This window comes from Vombatus ursinus, unplaced genomic scaffold (assembly GCF_900497805.2).
Source record: "Vombatus ursinus unplaced genomic scaffold, bare-nosed wombat genome assembly UNPS02014805.1, whole genome shotgun sequence".
Taxonomy (NCBI): domain Eukaryota; kingdom Metazoa; phylum Chordata; class Mammalia; order Diprotodontia; family Vombatidae; genus Vombatus; species Vombatus ursinus.
The window spans coordinates 18,140,587-18,159,613 of NW_020954583.1; the positions used below are offsets into that span (position 1 = coordinate 18,140,587).

General features: G+C 37.2%; 1 protein-coding gene across 14 annotated transcripts in view; it reads left to right on the top strand.

Annotated features, from left to right (window-relative positions):
- MAP4K4 (mitogen-activated protein kinase kinase kinase kinase 4) overlaps positions 1–19,027 on the top strand; it is a 265,608-nt gene that overhangs the window by 105,240 nt on the left and 141,341 nt on the right. For all 14 annotated transcript variants that reach the window (XM_027874150.1, XM_027874151.1, XM_027874154.1 and 11 more), the window contains exon 3: positions 18,921–18,977. In XM_027874150.1, coding sequence (XP_027729951.1) covers positions 18,921–18,977 — 57 coding nt within the window. The remainder of the gene's footprint in view (positions 1–18,920; positions 18,978–19,027) is intronic.

Consider the following 19,027-nt stretch of genomic DNA (forward strand, 5'->3'; position numbering starts at 1 on the left):
GGTGATGTCTTTTTTTTTTTTTTTTTTTAAATTTTAAGATGCTGGTACTAAGGCAGTCACAGAAAGCAGTCCTACACATATGGTGATTGACATGCTTATTTTTCCTTCATCTAGTTTATCAGTTCCACCAAAAAAAGTCTTGTTGACCTTCCTATCCGCTTATCTTTCAGGGCTTTGTCAGACTGATAAGTATTTAACCTTTATAATTTGCCTCACCTGGTTTGCCATCCCTCCCTCTTTTCTGTTTATTTATAGCCTAACTATCCTAGGTAATAGGTAACTGAAGTCTTTGAATATTATAAAGTATTTGTATTATATTCTCTTGTATGTACTGTATAATTTAGCATTCATATATGCTTTCATGTGTTCATATATTTCCATATATCAGTATACAATACAACTCAATTCATCAGTTATTTCATGTGTTGGTTTTTGCTTCTTTGATGACTACTGCTCCTGCAGCTGCTGCTGCTACTACCACTACTACTTGTATAGCCCTTTAAGGTTTGCAAAGTTCTTTATGTAAATTACTTTTGTTATTTATTGTCTTTGTTCATTATTAATTATATTTGTTCCTTACAACCCTGTGAGGTAGGTGCTTTCATTATCTTCATTTTACAGATTAGGAAGCAGAGGCCAAAAGAAGTTAAGTTATTTGCCAAGAGTCACATAGCTCATCAGTGTCTGAGACAGGATTTGAACTCTGGGCCTTCTCTGTCCACTAGCTGCCCTTCGATTGTAATGTTCTTGGGCAGTACTAGAGACTGAGATTTAATCCTCATTTCCCTTAACTTTTCTGGGTCTCAGACCTTCATCTATTAAATGAGTGGGTAAAAATAGGTAGTTTCTAAGGTGCCTTCTAGTTAAACATCTTCTGGCAGTGTGACCCAGGGCAAGTCACTTAACCCTCTAACATCAGTTTTTTTTTTTTTTTTTTTTAAAACATGGGTGACATTTGTATTTCCTACTTGACCAGGATTATGGTGACAGTATCTTTTGTTTATTTTGTTTCTCCATCATTACTTGCCACAATGTACAGAGCTTGATTTTGACTAAGTTCTGGCAGCCCTTGATTAAAGTATTCAGTTGAGTAGTTCATTTATATATATGTACCAAAGTTTCATGATAGACATTCTACAGCAGAGGTATCAAATCCACAGACCAAGTGCAGGCTAAATCAGATTAAAATGTAATTGGGAAATGTTTAACAAGAAAAATACAAATACAGTACAACACATACTGTTAATTTGTGGTTTTCTAAGACTATGTTTCCCACAGAGATCTTTTTATTTGAGTTTGATGCTACTGATCTGCAGGTATATAATTTATCACTGGAGATCTTTTAAAAACTGTTTTGTAGGAACAGAAAACCAGAGTTCTAGAGTTGAGAAGGATCACCTGGACCAGCTAATCTAACCTGCTCCTTTTATAGATGAGAAAATTGAGACTCAGGAAGGTTATGACTTACCCAAAGTTGCCCAGGTGGGATTTTGAACCCAAGTCTTCTGACTGCAGTGCTCATGCTTCTGCTGTGGTGCTCCCAAATTCTTGCTTGTATAGGGTGGTCCTCGATGACCTCTCATATCCATTTTAACTTGAAACTCTCTGCTTTCACAAAAACTAGTTGATTAGGTAGAATGTTAGTGAATATATGTGTGAACACTTACGTACACATTTGTATGTAAAATTTTAGGAGTATACGTGGCTAGGATTTGAATTGCTCCTTTACTAAGCTAAATGTGAAATGTGCAAATTTAGAGCCACCTCCACTCCAAATGTTCACGCAGACTATTTGCACCCGACCTGTGGTAGCGTCTTCTGGGCTTGTCTTGTTCTGATCAGCGACAGTCACAAACACTGTACATTGACTCCCCAAAATAATGATGTTATTTTGATTCTCTTTGAGAAAGAAGGACAACAACCAACCAACGTGATAAGAAAAATCAGATCCACTTTACATCATTTCTACAGACAACATGTTTTCTAGGAACTTTGTGTGTTAAGAGTGGTGTATTTGTGGGCAACAGGGCACCCTCCAGTCCATTGGTAGGATAACTCCCAACCCCTCAAATAAAAAAGGCAGGGTTTTTTTTTTCCTTACTCTTCAATAAATCTGATAGGATTAAGTGTTCCATATATGTTTCTAAATGATCATTCTCTGCCCTTCCCTTTGTTCGCTGTACTGGATAACTATGAAAAGCATTAAGATTCTGGAAAGATGTGATCCTCACGAAGTATTGTGATTCTGAAATGTGCTTTTCAAAACAGAGCTTCACATGGTTTTATTTATCAGAATCTGTGCTGCAGGGAAATTAATGGAGCAGTGTTCTTAGAGTTGGATCATAACAAGATTGGTGAAGTTCAGAAATTCTAAATCCACTAAAGAGGAGGAGGAATAAAGAATTAATTTTAATACCAGGTGCTTTGTTGAGACAGGAGCCCAGTATAGTTTAGTCTCTTAGACTTTAAGCTTCATGAATTCAGGGACTATATACATCTTTGGATCATGCACAACCAAATATATATTTGCTGAATAAGTGAATGAATGAGATTCTCCTACCAAAAATAGCTTGTAGGGCTTATGGTCCTGAATTGGGTTTTGTTGTTATTGTTAAGCATAATAATGAAGCCCTGGTTAACTTTTTATATGCATGCAAAAGGAAGAAAAAGATTAATTGATCCATGAACCATGTTGGTTAGCTAGTATCATCAGCTATGACAATTCAGTCCAGTAAACCTTTATTAAATGCCTGTAGCAGAATATTCTACTCTTTTGGGGGAGATAGATCATTTAGCCAAGACTTTTCCCCTGAACTTAATGGGACTTCTAAGTGTAACAGGGGGGTATGACAGAAGTACAAATGACTATAATGAGAAGAGGCAGCACAAAATTAGAAGGTAAGCTTCTTGAGGACAGGTATTTTGTTTCTGTATATCTAACAGTGTTTGGTGTGTAGAAGGCCCTTAATTAAATGCTTGTTAAATTAATGAATAAATGCAAGTTTAGTGAAATGCTTTAGGGGACATCTTTTCTTCTTTGATATTTTAAAACATTCCTTTAACACTGTTCTCATTTAGCTAGTGATTATGGGTCGAGGAAAGCCCTGCTTGAAGGCAGGGGGACACGCTGCCACAGTGGCCTACATTTTAAAGCTAGTGTGGCTTGATTTTTCATGAAACATATGTTCTAAATTTATTGCACTGTGGGCATATATCAGGTAGCTTATTTTGACTAGGTTGGGTGCTTGAGGTAAGGTTGAGAATTAGGGCATTATTCATATCTTGGCAGCTTGCAAAAAAAAAAACATATTTGGGTTTTCCTCTTTTCTAAATAATGTGTATTTCTTTCCCACACAGAGACAAGAAATATATCAAATGCCATGGAGAATATTCCATAGGGGGCTATGGATTGTGCTTAGTGTGAGTTAGTTTCTGTTTGTTCCCATGAAACAATATAAGGAAGATACTTTAAGCTCTTCCTTTAAAACACACACATTCTCTCCCTCTTCCTTTCTCTTCCACTTTTAAAGCAGGAATTTGACAGTGAGTACGATTTTTCTGTCCTCCATACCTCATAAATTATAAACACCTGCCTTCATACATCATTGATTCATAGAACATTTATTGAGTACCTACTGTGTAGGGCATTGTGCTAAGTAAGATAGAAAAGGTGAGACATAGTCTCTGTCCCCACAGTTTCCTGTCTACTAGATTTCTCAGTGCCCCTTCTCTTTTCACTGTCAGTTGATTCTTCTATTTCTCGTACAACTTAGTGGATTCATTCCCAAAAGTTCAGTTGATGTTATAATTTCTCAGCCTAAGAAAGCATAAATATGTTGCTACATAAGTCAGTGGTCTCTGCATTTTTTTGATTGTATGTTTTTATCAATTAAAAAAAAACAAACTTCAGCACACATTCAATACACACACACAATTTACGTATGTACTACTGTGTTAGTGTGTATTTACAAAACATGCACAAAATTTTAAAATTAAAAAGGTTAAATAAAGGTGAAATAAATATTAAATATTTTTTATTTATTAATGCTTCAAATAATATTTATTAACGCTTCAAAAAACCTTTTGTGCTGTGTTGCGCAATTTGACGGAACGTGCTTGTTACATTTACAAAAGTCTTGTTTATCTCCTCTGGAACAGGATTACTTGTAAATAATGATTTTAATTATTCAGTTAATTTGATCAATGGAGCTAGCTAAGCAGGTGAATTTTTTAACATACGTTTTATTGAAAGATACATAATACAGCATTAAAATAATAGGTGATAAGTCAGAAAAAATGCTAGTCATACCTCTGTAGATGTTCACAGACAATGAAAAAAACATGCAAAAGTGAATTGTTTCTGAATTCAACTCAGCAGAAAATTTAAAGTGCACATTCTTTCCTCTTTCTTTACAATGTTCTGCTTAATGCATGGTATCTATCGTACCTTAATTTCCATATTCATGTTTGAATATTTTTAGTTATTTTTGTGTGAGTGTGAGGATAAAGAAGAAGAACAGATTAGCTGGACTGTAGAGTTCAGGAGAGGGGAGTTAATGTACAATAATTTTGGAAAGGTGGGTTGGAGCTATTTTTGTGAAGGGTTTTAAATGCCAGAGGACTATATATTTGATCTTAGAGGTAAGAGAGTCACAGGAGTTTATTGAGGTAGGTGTGTGGGGGTGGGGGGGTGGGGGGGTTAAGGAGGCAATGTGACCTGATCTGTGTTGTAGGGGAGTCATTTAGGCGAAAGTGTGGAGGAAGGCTGGATTGGAGTAGGAAAAGACTTGAGGAAGAAAGAAAACTAGGAGACCATTGCAGTAGTCTAGGTCAGTGCTTGTTAAACTTTTTTCAGTCTCAATCCCCTTTGGTTGCCATGGCCCACAGTTTAAGAAATGCTGGTCTAGGTGATGTAGGTTATATAGGGTTTCTAGGTTGTAAAATAGGACTCTGGACTACTACATGTGGTGACAGTGTGAATAGAGAGAAAGGGACAAAAGGGAGAGATGTGGAGATAGAGATGACAAGATTTATAACTGCTCAGATATGTCAAATAAGTGAAGTTACAAGAGTGGGGAACCTGCGGCCTCCAGGCCACATGTGGCCCTCTAGGTCCTCAACTGTGGCCTTTTGACTGAGTCCAAGTTTTACAGAACAAAGTAACAAAGTTTGGATTCAGTCAAAGGGCTGCACTTGAGGACCTAGAGAGCCACATGCGGCCTTGAGGTTGCGGGTTTCCCACCCTGTGACTCTAGGATGACCCTGAGGTTGCAAACTAGGTGACTGGAAGAATGGTGAGGCCCTTGATAGAAACAGGAAAATTTGGAAGAAGAATGGGAGAAGAGGGGAGATTATGTAATGAGATTTGACTGTGTATCTACACATAATCCATCTGCCTATTCATCCTGACTCTGACTCACCTAAAATGTAAAAGGGAAGAAAGTCGCTTCTTCTATACCTGGTCATTGTCCTGTAGCCCAGAGCCTGAGATGCTGATCCTTTACTTGACCACACCAGGAGGTAGACTTGCTGGGAGATTGGTGGGTGAAATTTTGCCAGTGGCATCTTCCCAGCTGTGGTGGTAGGTTAAGTTCTAACTGTCTTGAGGAGCCAAGGGAATTACGGGTTGGGGTGAGGCTGGGGAAAAGGTATTGAGAAGAGGGAGTGCTGGGCTGTAGTGGGGAAGGGTCAGTGTGGTCATATTCCAATCGTGGTTATCCCAGGGAAAGTTGGATGTGACCAGTCTCCCCATCTTCCTTTTGATTTGATCACACATTGATTGAAGTTATGCTGTGGCTCCCATTTTGGAGGCCACTGGCTTTAATGATGACCATAGTTGAAGCATTATTTTAGTTAAAGTCAAATGAAAAGGAAAAATGGTGTTATTCAAAATACATTTCTAAACAATTGTGGACATAAGGATTTGTCTCCATCATGTCTAGTGCAGATAATTTAATAGTAAAATACAATCACAACTCAACAAACATTAAGTGTCTACTTCATACAAAGCATAATCAAGTCCCCTCTATAAGAGGGATAGCATCCTGCTATGCCCACATTGCAGCGTTAAGAGTCAAAGAGACACTAATTTTGACTCTTTTTAAAATCATGGTTATTAAAAACATTTAAATGCCATTGTTCATGTTACTTTTTAAAAGTAAACTGCATAGATGCCTGAGAACTGGATTCATAGGATTTAGAGTTGAAAGGATGACTTTAAAAGCCATCCAGGCTAACTTCTTTTTTGATGATTGAGGAACCTGAATATATAGGCTCAGAAAAGAGAGAGTGACTTGGTCGAGGGTTGTATGGGTAGCAAGTAGTAGAGCTGGTTCATCTTAGAGAATTGATATGAACCTACATGTGCCGGAATTAATAGAGTAAAATTTTAATTCCATACATGCACGGTCTAGGTAGCATGGTGGAGTAAAATAGAAAGCCGGCCTTGGATTCCGGCCTCTACCATATTCTCCTGTGTGGCCTTGGCCAAGTCACTTAACTTCTCAGGGAGTAGGAGGCAACTCTAAGTTGATAAGTTGGTAAGACTGATAAGACTGAATTGCAGAGCAAGGTGTGCATTGGCAGGTGGAGTTTCCTTATTGGGAGCTAGTTTAATGAAATGACAGGTCTGGTAAAAAACAAACAGTCTAAATGACCAACCATAAATACTTTAAACAAACAAACAAACAACTTTTGTTTGTTTTTAAAAATAAGTCCCATAAGTAAGTGCATATATGTTAGGATTGGGTGAAAGGTAGACAGACCTATTTGAATGTTAAGAAGGGCAGTTGTAGGAATTCCATGTACAGACTGAGCAGGATGAAGGGGAAGCAGTCAGGAGAATGTGTGAGTTTATGCACATCAGTAAATGCAAAATGTTAGGCAGCTAGGTGGCACAATGGATAGAGTGTCTGGGGTGGAGTCAGGAAGACTCCTCAAGTTCAAATCTAGCCTCAGCCACATACTAGCTCTGTGTCCCTGGGCAAGTCATTTAACTTTGTTTGCCCCAGATCATCATCTGTAAAAGGAGCCGGGGAAGTAAATGACAGACCACTCCAGTAACTTTGCCAAGAAAACTCCAAATGGGGTCACGAAGAGTTGGGGACAACCAAAACAGTTGAACAATACCACCAAAAATACAAACTATATAAAAAGTAATTTTGAAGGAGAGGAGGGCAGTTGCCACTTGGGAGATCAGAATAGGACTTGTGATGTAGGTAACATGTAAATTTCTTGAATTTACGTAACAGCTCAATTACTAAACCTGGTTTTATTGCAAATTTGCCTTAGTTTCATTGTTTTATTATCCTTCAGGCTTATGGTGGGCCACATAAGAATCAACCTCCCTTCATGGAAATAGAAATAGTTTTAACAGGCCAATAGCTGTCCCACTGTGTTTATTACCAAAAGTCACGCACCAACCTGCATCAGGGAAACCCCGCAGGCAGTCAAAGATTTTCATTGACTATACAAAGCCAAAAAAGCAGCCCATGAAATTAGCTCTTCTTGGCCTCACCCTGGCAACTGATGTGTCTTTAGATAAAGAAGGAAGAAAAAAAAAACAAAAATCAAGAAGTTGACATTCTTTATAAGGTTAGCAAGCACAAGCTATGAAACTCTGGGTCAGGTACCACCCTTCCTCTAGAAAGGTGACATAGACAGTCCCTACTAACTCTAGCCATGTGGAAATTCGACAGAGCAGGGAGATTCTTCAATCTTAATGTTTTCCCTCCTGTATGTCTTTATTGATATATTTTGTTTTTGTACCAGTTACATTTTCCACTGTATCTATCCCTCCACCCCATCCCTTATAATAAAGAAGTAAAAAAAAATGAAATGAAGAAAGTCTTGATTATATACAGTATTCCATATCCTTAGCCCTTTACCTCTGCAAAGAAGCCAGGGGAGGTGTCTTCTTATATCCCCTCTTTGGTTATTATAATTTTGCAGACTCCAGTTTTGATTGTTTCACTTGGCCATTCTGTCTGTTTATGTAGTTGTTGAGATTAAAGGATTTGCCCTGGTGGTAAGGATTGGAGCCAAGATTTGAACTCATCTTTCTAACTCCAATCCAATCACCGATCCAACTTGTTTAGTTGTTTCCCAGTTTGTGGGCATCCACTTTATTTCTAGTTCTTCGCTAACACAAAAAAAGAAATGCTGCTATTATTATTTTGGTACATATGGGGCCTTTAGTTTTGTTTTTGACATCCTTTGGGTATAAGGGCATAAAGGCAAAGGGTATGGCCCTTCTAATAATTTTCTTTGTGTAATTCCAAATTGATTTCCTGGATGGTTGGAAAAATTTACTGTTCACCAAGAGTGTGTATCAGTAGGCCCATTTCCCACAATTTTCCCAACTATTCCTGTCTTTTACCATCTTTACCAATTTGCTGGGCATGAGGTATCACTTTCAAGGTCGATTTTCTCCCCTCTGCCCTTTTTTACCTCAGCTAAGAACAATTGGTTTAATATATTTGTAAAGTTACTTCCTAAAAGATGTTAGATATCTATAGAAAATGTTTTCTCACCTTCCTCCATCTGAAAAGACTCAACTTTATGTTTTTGTTGGACTCTCTTTTAGGTTTATTCCGTAGAGGGAAAAATTAGATGGATTAAGTCAAGTCAACAAGCATTTATTAAGTATTTACTCTGTGCCAGGCATTGTGCTTAGCACTTGGAATATAATGCAAACAAAGTCAGTACCTGCCCTAAAGTAGCTAAAATTTTAATGAGGGAAGACAGTATATAATAGAAACTGAGTAGGGGGTTGAGGAAAGCACCTGCACTGTGCCATAGTAGAGAGAGAAGTCCAGAGAGTCAGGAGAAGTGTCTTTAAAAAAAAAAAAAAGACTTCCTTATGAATTAACAGATTATATGAATGAAAATTTATAGAGAATCAGAATTATTTCATTCATTTTGTTTGTATTCTTAGGTCCTAGCCCAGGAGTAAATAAACCCTATTGACTGATTGAATTAAGGAAATAGTTGGATTGTATTTAGATTAGCATTATAAGTATATATTTTGTATCATGCTTCACAGAATCAGTCTAACCTGTATCAAAATATTTTAAAATAATGGCATATTAAAAACATTTTCAGTCTGGTGGTAATGTTTTAAAAAAAAGGAAGATGATAGGGAAATGAAAGGTTTAAAAATAATTTCCATAGGGAAAATAACTTTAGATATAAAGAATTTCTAGATGTAGAGTGAGGAACTAGAAAAATTTTAAAAGTTTACTTAACTGTAATTCCAAATGGCCTGTACTTAAGCAACAGGTCTTTGCAAAGATTTGAGAATGAATGGATGCAATACTTTCATCACATTTACTGTTTTCATTAAGGACACTGATGGACATAGGCAACGTTTTGTATGCAGAGAACCCATTCAATAACTAATAGCTCAGGTATTATTAACACTATCCCAAGAAACGTAAAAAATTCCATTCCAGTCACTCTTCCAACCCCACTGAGAAGATAGCTTAAAGGAAAAAAAAGAAAAGGGGGAAAAGATCAATTAGAAAATGCATTTATTATGCTTCTGTGTAGTAAGTCCTTAATCTGTGTGTGCTGGTGGCTAAAAGGGAAGACTTCTGAAGTTCAAACAAATTCTGTTGGTCACAGAACTACAAGGCCCTCCTGCTGTGCTTGCTGCCTGCTTATTTTATTGTGGGTTAAGACCCAGTAGTAAGCTCAGTAAATTGTTAAGGGAATCAGAGATAAACTATTAAGTGCTTGTTGTATCAGTAGAATTATCCTTTCTTGTGGGAGGTATAGAAATAGTAGAAGCTCCTTCATTTAAGGAATTTACAATGTAATTTGAGAAAAGGGCCTAACTCTGAAGGAATAGTAAGCAAAGTGCTAAGTGGTCCAAGAACATGATCAATGAAGAACTAGAATATTTAGGGAAAAATTTATGGCAGGACCATAGAATCAAAGAAAGGAACCTTAGGTGATCACTTAGTCTGAACTACTCATTTTATTTGAGCTGGGCTGCCTAAGATAAAAAAGGGGTTATTTAGTCAAGAGTTGTCTGTTCTTCCTTCATCATAACATCCCCAAACAGATGTACTGACAGAGTCAAAGAGTAATCAGAGGCAGAGCAGGGCTTAGCAGTCTAAGAGTCACAAATCCATCCTTTATTAAACACCAATAGAGAATTCTCTCTAGAAATAGGAATGCTGAAAGGTAAATTTTGTTTTTCTTGTTGTGCTTTCTAACCAGCAGCATGGAACAACCCCTAGGGCATCTGGCTTACACTGTTGCTCAAGGGAAAAGCAGCATTAATCAATCAACAAGCATTTATTTAACAGCGTGCAAGACACCATGCCAGGTGCTGTGGGGGATTCAAAGAGGCTTAAGTGTTTATCAAAGTGTTTTTATTTCAACAGATTCTTTTGGTGGTGCTCTAGAGCAGTGGTGCCAAACTCAAATAGAAATTGGGAGCCACTCAATTACATAAGGAAGGTGGAACAGTGGATAGAGCACCAGGCCTGGAGTTGGAAAGTCCTGAATTCAAATCTAAGCCCCAAGCACTTACTAGCTATGTGACCCTGGGAAAGTCACTTAACTCTGCCTCAGTTTCCTCGTCTGTAAAATGAACTAGATAAGGAAATGGTAAACCCCTCCAGTCTTTTTGCCAAGAAAACTCCAAGTGGGGTCACAGAGAGTCAGACAAGACTGAAAAATGACAGAACAACAAAACTATGTAAGGATTCCTATGGGTAGCATATTCATAAGAAAACCACATTATTCATATTATGTATGTTATATTTCTGTTTATTTTATTAAGTAGTTTCCAATTACATTTTCATCAGGTTTATGGGCACAGGTATGTTTTGACACTTTTGCTCTAGAGGAAGTCCTGGAGCCATCTTGATATGATGCACTGTTCCATTCATTCCTTCAGAAACCATTGTTGGGAAAAGGAGAGCTCAGAATGTTACTATGTTTAGCATAACCAGTTGTTAATTGATTTTCTCCATAAAAGTTGTGCTCAGATGGTTTGTGGAGGTATGGTGATTGGTGAACCTGGGTTCTTCTGGTGAACAGTGAATTTCAAATCCTTGGCTGCCAAATGTTTATTGTGTGAATTACTAAGAGATTTATAGGGAACTTTTAGGTGAATTAAATGATTTGTTTATCACTTTGTTACTCAAACTTTTAATACTACAGGAGCTGGTTTGCAGGCCTCAGGAATTGTTATTACTATAATTCTAGCACAGGACTAGCATTAACAATGGTCAGAGTGGGCTAAAAACTACGTGATTTGGTTTGAGAGAAGCTAGGCTGTTGTCTAAATAGTATCTGACATTCTGCCTTACAGATCTTAATGTGTCTGCTATTAAAATGCAAAAAACAACCTCTAGTGATCAGATACTTCCTTAAACTTAGTTGTCTTTGGAAGGAGGATGATAGCTCTCTATCCTGCCGAAAAAGGACTGAAGATAGGCACCTGGATTGAAAGGTCAGGCAACCAACCTGGGCAATGGGAGGATACCAAAGAAAAAACCCTGTGTGAAGTTGGACTAGAAGAAACACATATATCAAAAATATGACCTTTTTGTAAGCTCCTTTTCAACGGCCAAGAATACTTAAATATAAAAAGTATCAAATTTTTAGACATAAGATCACAGGCTGTCAGCACTAAAAGGGACTTGGAGAGCTCTCTTTTACAAATAAAGAAACTGACTCAGAGAGGTTAAGTGACTTTCTTGTCCAAAGTCAAACAGGTGGTATTTGAGCTAGGATGTGAACCTAGGTTTTGAGGCTTCTAATCTAGTGCTTTTTCAACTACCCAGGAATGGGGAACCTGTGGCCTTGAAGCCACAAGTGGCCTTCTAGGTCCTTAAGTGTGGCCCTTTGACTGAATCCAAATTTCACAGAGCAAATCCCCTTAATAAAAGATTTGTTCTGTAAAACTTAGACTCAGCCAAAAGGCAAATTTAAGGACTTATTTTGAATGTTATAACAAAACTTCATTAGAAAACATCTTTCATATCCCTTACCATATATCCTGTGATTTAAAGGCAGTGATTTTAATTAGGACCAGAGGCTTATCAACAAGATTTCAAATTTTTCCGATTTCATTAGTCTTCATGCCAAATATGTTTATTTAGCTGTTGTGCCAAACTGTTTTTCTTTTTCCTTGTGCTGAACTGATTCAAAAGCAAAAAGCCTGTAGTTCAGGGTGAAGCTCCGTCAGGTCAAGGTTTCTCCCACTCTTTCTCCATCCATCCAATTGTAGGCCACCAAGTAATTTAGAAACAGATTGTTTCCCTTCCCCTAACTCTGGAATCCAAATGACTTATAGCAAAGATATGAGTCAGTTTTTAAAAACCTTGACACCCCCCCCCCCAAAAAAAAACACTCTTGGGGGAGAGGAGGGAAGAAAGTCATTCTTGAGTTCCATGGGCAGGGCACTAAGCAGATGTTATATAGGTATAAGACTTACAGCTGAAAAGATACCTATTTTCATAGCTCAAAAGAATTGCAAATGTCTGCAGGCAAGTAAATGGATTAGACCATGGGTAGACATATTTTAGGGGGTAGATTCCCCTAAAATGTTGATACTCCTCCCCCAAACCAGACACTGGAGGTAAGGGGAACAGGGTACCATTGTTGAATTATTCACCCACTTTTATCCTTCAAAATATAAAGTCAGCTTACCCAAAAATCCGGTGTTATTTACCGTCTTAATCTTTCTGGATAACGAAAGCAATGATTGCTTGTGGTTATGATTCTTAACCTCAGAGACTTTGTGTTACCTTTGCTGAAAACAAGCCACTGCAACTTGATCATTCTTTTTTGCGAACTTAGTTTATGAACTCTTATTTCCTAAGAATTTCTGCTTCAGGAATTCTTCTGCTTGCCTTTATGGCAACTGACCCATTTCAATCAACATCCTCCTGTAGCCACTTGCTGTCTTACCTTGTACGCCCCTAATATCTCTGGAGGAGTTCAACCTTTCACAGACAACATCTCAGTATTGTGTGACTGGAGAGATAGCCTAAGACTTTGCTGCTACTAATCCTCTCTTGAAAGTGAGAATTAAACACAGATTGAAAGTCATCTTGGTGCAGGCTTTTTTAAAGGAGACCCAAATAATGTAATTTGGATTAAATAATATCTTACTCTGGAAGAGTCCTCTACCCTCATGGCCCCTTCCTCTTATGGATCAAGCCAACCATGTTGACTCCTTAATTACTCTCCTTGTTCTTCTCCAGACTCTCTGGACTTCTTTCTCTACCATAGCACAGTGCAGGTACCTCTCCTCTCCCCCCCACCTTTCTCCTATAGTTTATGTATTTTCTCCTCTCATCTCTCTTATTTTGACTGTAACTTTTTTTTAAGGAGAGAGACTTTACAAAAGAATTAATACTAGAATCAGACAGTGGGGAGTCAGAATAAATTAAGAATGCCTGACTTTTATATTCAGGGTTATTTGTATAGGAAGAACAGAAAGTGCATTCATAAATTCTTAGTTAATATTTCTTTTCATAAAACTTATTCGTTTACATGCGTGTATGCCTGTGTGTCTTAGAGAGAATCATTAGACTGCTTTGAAGAGCTGCATAGTTTTTCCTGTAGCCCTCCCGCCCTAGAGTTAGTTTCTTCTTATTACATTGTAATAGTGTCATTGATGTTAGACCTTATAAACAAACCATCTAGTCCATTCAACTTATTTTACAAATGAAGAAAACTGAGACCCAGAAAGGGAAATTACTCTGCTCAAGGCCATAGTAATAATAGCTAGCATTTAAATAGCACTTTAAGGTGTGCAAACTTCATTGCAAATATCATCCTGTTTGATCCTCATAACAATCCTCTGAGATAGGGGGCCATTATTATCATTTTACAGAAGAAGAGGTGGAGGCAGAAAGAGGAAAAGTGACCTGCCCAGAGTTACATAACTAACAAGTGTCTGAGACAGTATTATTAAGCCTTAGTGACAAATGCCTTTACAGGGAATCTTTTTTGCAGTTATGGCTATGTCAAAAATTATAAAACCGTGTGAGTGAATATCAGATGTCTTCCCTTTTATGCCACCAGCAAACACTGATTAAGGACTTAGACGACAGAGAAGCACAGAAGTAAATGCATTTTCTAATTAATCTTTCCAGTTCATTGTTTCTTGACCATATTTTTTCTGCTTTGAAAACTTTTGTGTGTTAAGTTGTTTTCAGGCATGTCTGATTCTCCATGACCCTATTTGGGGTTTTCTTAGCAAAGATAACTGGAATTGATTTGTCATTTCCTTCTTCAGCTTATTTTACAGGTGAGGAAACTGAGGTAAACAACTAAATGACTTGTCCAGGGTCACCCAGGTAGTAAGTGTCTGAGGCCAGATTTGAACTCAGGAAAATGAGTCTTCCTGACTCCAGGGCCAGCACTCTGTGTAGTCTGCCACCCAGCAGCCCACATTTTGAAAACTTAAACACTCTAAATATTTTGATGTCTTTTATATGTCATCCATATACCAAACTCTTTCTGGTGCTGCATTGTGGAGGCAACCCTGAATTATTAAAGTTTATACTCCTGGAATTGTAGGTTTTGTCAGGTATTACCGAGTTAGAAAGGTTTCTAGGACAGGCCCAGTAACTGTGCATCTTAGGATCAGCCTAGGAAAATTTAGAGAGGCTCATGGCCAGAAGTTAGGCCACTAGTCGTTGCATTTTTGTGATCGTCGTTATGTATAAAGATTGAGTGGCTTGGTTATCTCTGTGCCTTTGGGGACAGAATCTGCTTTGGTGAAATCACAGATCCGTAATTGATATCAGTATCTTTTTTTGCTATATCAGATTTTCTGGGGTGTATCAGTGTGGCAGAGAAATGGCTGATAGACAGTAGATGCATCATGAGAAGTTGTGGAAGGGTATGTAGGGAAGCAAGAAGAGATGTTAGAACACTGCAAGTTTGGTTTCAAATGGTCCTGGTTATATGTGGAATATAGTGCAATTGTGGAAGCAGTGGCATGGGCCAAAATTGCTTTGGTATAAAGCATCCAAATGGGGTAGTCCATATGGTTTAGAGGCAGAAGTGCAATCTGACTACAGCCACAAGCCATAATACAAGCTTAATAGTAATGATGATGATGATGATGATAATAATAGCAAGCATTTACATAATGCTTTAAGATTCACAAAGTGCTTTATATATGTTATCTGATTTGATTCATGTAATGACCCTGTGGGATAAGTGCTATTATTATCCTCATTTTACAGATTAAGAGATTGAGGCTGAGAGGGGTTAAATGACTTGTCCAGGGTCACATAGCTTGTAAGTATCTGAGAAAGGATTTGAACTTAGGTCTTTCTCAGTCCCAAGTCCAACAGTTGTCTGTTCCCTGTCATAAGAAAAATGAGCAAATATACAGGAAAGTAGATATGATGGGGACCTTGGGTAAAAGTGTGGTGGAGGAGAGCAAAGCCAAGCATGGTCTGACATGCATCTTAAATTTTGGGAGGGGCAGATTTCAAGGAGTTCAGAAAAAGAATAAGTAGAATCCCATGGCCCAGAATGTTTAAAAATTTTTTTTATACAGTTTTTGTTTTTAACATCATCATCATCATTTTCTGATACCCTTTTTATTTTACTTTTAAAGTTTTTTTTAAATTGATATTTTCTGTTTCCTTACATTGCTATAGTTCTCCTTCCCCTCCCAGAGAACCATCCCTGAAATCCTTCTTTCCTTATTCTCCCCACTCCTTCACCTCTTAGATCTACAAAGAACAAGAAAAACAGAGTAACAAAAACTTTGCCTGGTACTGAACCCCTGGCATTCTGCCCAGTTAATACCCTACCTTCTTATCAAGAGAATAAGATCATAAGATTGTTGATCCACAAGGGACATGAGAGGTCCTTTTCCTTTTACTGATAAGTATACTAAGTCTCAGCAAAGTTTGGCCATTTGGCTCAGTCACAAATATTAAATATTAGAGGTGAGATTTGAACCCAGGTCCTCATTCTAGGACCACTGTACTTTCTTTTGTTTTATATGGCAAACTAGGGAGGTATGTTTAATTAGCTCTTGATCTGTGTAATTAATCCAAGTTTAGTCACTTTTCCGGGGCATTTTTATTGATATTCAGATAGTGCATATATTGCTCTCCTTGTAATGTTTTCTTCTCCCTGCTCTTCTTTCATACAAGTCTTCCCATGTTTCTTTGAATCCCTTCATTGATATTTTCTTGCAATTTAACTTTTTTTATGTAATTTTAATTTCTTTTAATGTAATTTTCTTTTATGTATGCCTTCTACCATTTGTTCAGCCATTGTCTGTGGATGGTGCATTCACTTTGTTTTCAGTTTCTTGCTACAACAAAAAATATTATTATAATTATTGTTGTTGTTGTACACATGAGACCTTTCTCCTCTGGCTTTGACCTTGGATATATGCGTAATAGTGTCACTGGGCCAAAGTGTTTGCACAGGTTTTTGACTTTCTTATTATAATTCCAAAGTATTTTCCAAAATAGTCAGATTCATAGCTCTACCAGTAATTTGTTGTTGTTCAGTTGTTTTTCAGTCTTTGTTTGACTCTGGGACCCCATTTGAGGTTTTCTTGTCAAAGATACTGGAGTGGTTTGCCATTTTCTTCTCCTGCTCATTTTATAGGTGAAAGAACTGAGGTAGACAGGGTTAAGTGATTTGTCCAAGATCATACAGCTAGTACGTGTCTGAGATCAAATCTGAACTCAGTTCTTCCTGACTCAAGGACCGGCTCTATCCACTGTGCCACCTAGGGGCTAGTTAGTGTCCCTCTTTTCCTACAGCCTTATAGTTCAGTTCTTAAGAAAGTCTAGGAAGTTAATCAGAAGTTCAAAATTGTTATCTTCATAGAGGCAAGAGGAAAGAATAGACACACATATTCCTCTCTCCAAATGCTGCAGAATTAGTAACTTCCCTTTTAAAAATCAATCTTGAGGTGTCTGGGAAGATTTTACATCTAGGAAAATGACCAAATTACCCAGTAGTGTTTCTTGAGGAAGGGTGGGCTGGTGACAGGGGAAGAGATGATTCAGAAACAAAGACTGTGATAATTTAATCAGAAAATGATCATTTGGCTGGGAAAAGAATGACATTAAGCTGCTATTTGAAATGGTGTGGAAATAAGAATAGATTTGTAGGGGCTGAATTGTAAAAGTCTCTTCCAACTCTGATAATTATATCTGACTTTCATATCAAGCTTTAAGATTTATATATCTCTTTGGATACATTATCTTACTTGATTCTCACAACAGCCCGGTGAAACATAGTTTTAAGCCATTGTTAGCCCCTTTGGCAAATAAGGAAACATAAGTGACTTTCCAGTAATTCCATTCCTACCTCTTGCAATTCTTTGATCCTCTGGTAATTCTAATGAAAACAATGAATGTTTAATTTTTAAAGCCTTGATCGGAAATAGATTTTCTATCTGTCTTCTTCAGTTTCCTATTCCTTTTCCTCCTTGCACACTTCTTTTGTCTTTTACTTCCTAATGTCCTAAGGCTTACTGTTCATATTCCTCTCAGAGGAAGAACATAAGATCATAGTTTTAGAGTCAGAAAGGAATCTTAGAGGTCATTCAGTCCAACCCCCTCATTTTATAGTTGAAGAAACTGAGAATTAAGCAACTGGGAATCAATTAGAGTTGGGAATCAAACCCAGACTTCCTAATTCCAAATCCATCTGTCTTTCTACCGTATTATGCTGCTCCAGAATTTTGCATTATCCTGTAAAACCATCTATTTGTAGATGTGTAAGAGTGTACTGTGTATTGTGCTTTGAACTAGTGGTTTTGTGAAAGACGTTGCTGTTGGCCAACTTGATACACAAGTGGGTCTGTATTAACTCCCCTTTAAAAGAGCATGTAGCTTACATGCACCACATATACATTTTTTTTCTTTCTTTGAAGGGTAGGGAAAGAAAAAGGTTTGAGGAAGGGATATATTTTTTTAAAAAAATTTGAGGCAAGTTTTTCCCTGTGTGCCTATAACCTGAACAGTATGCAGCACAATACTCCCATGCCTTTAAAAAAAAAATTTAACATCTTCATGGTAACACACTCAGTATTTAGAGTGATGTTAACTGAATAATGGAAATAGCTTACCTTTCTCTAGTGTTTCACAGACAGTGTATTGTAGAAGAAAGAGGATTGGACTTGGAATCAGGAAAGACTTGGGTTTGAATCCTGGCACCAATACCATGTGACCATGGGCAAGTTACTTCGTTGATTTCTTTGAACTTTAGTTTCCTAATCTGTTAAATGGGGCTGATAAAGCTTATATTACCTCCCTCAGAAGGAAGTTATAGGGAAAATGCTATATAAACCTTAAACTGCTACATAAATGTGAACTGATAGTATTTAATGTTTGCAAAGTACTTTAGAAACATTCTCATTTGGTAAAACTAGGGCTGTAGTGATGCCATGCTTAGGATCATGATATCCCCAACCACTCTATTTCATATTCTGTTGTTGAAAAGTAGAACTTTGTTTTTTTTTTTTAAATATTTTTTTTTGTTTATTTATTTGGCCATTTCTTTTACCCTTCAAGATTTCTATAAAAGGAAAAAATAAGGTAGCTTGAGCAGGGATCAATCTTTAATTTAATTTAATCTAAATGGCTTAGGACTTGATGGATGAATGATTAAGAAAACAGAGCTAGGGAACTGATGTTTAAGCAGAACATGTCAGTACAACTAATTGTCTTGTTGATTGAAGGTAATTTATCTTAAATAACATTTTATTGGTATTACGAATTATATTTATATTATCTTTGATGGAGAGTCATTTTATTTCATCATATGTTTTTGTTAATGTGAAGAAAATCCTGAAGGAGGTAATTATACTGGAAACTTCTTATCTACTCTGTTTTTCATTAATGATGGTATGGAAGATGCATTGATTCTGATTGTTCTTTCTTTTCTTTATTCCTTAGGGCCGACATGTCAAGACTGGTCAGCTGGCAGCTATCAAAGTCATGGATGTTACTGAAGTAAGTAAAGGTGGGGGAAAAAACTCAAGAGTTGAAAAAGTAAATAACTA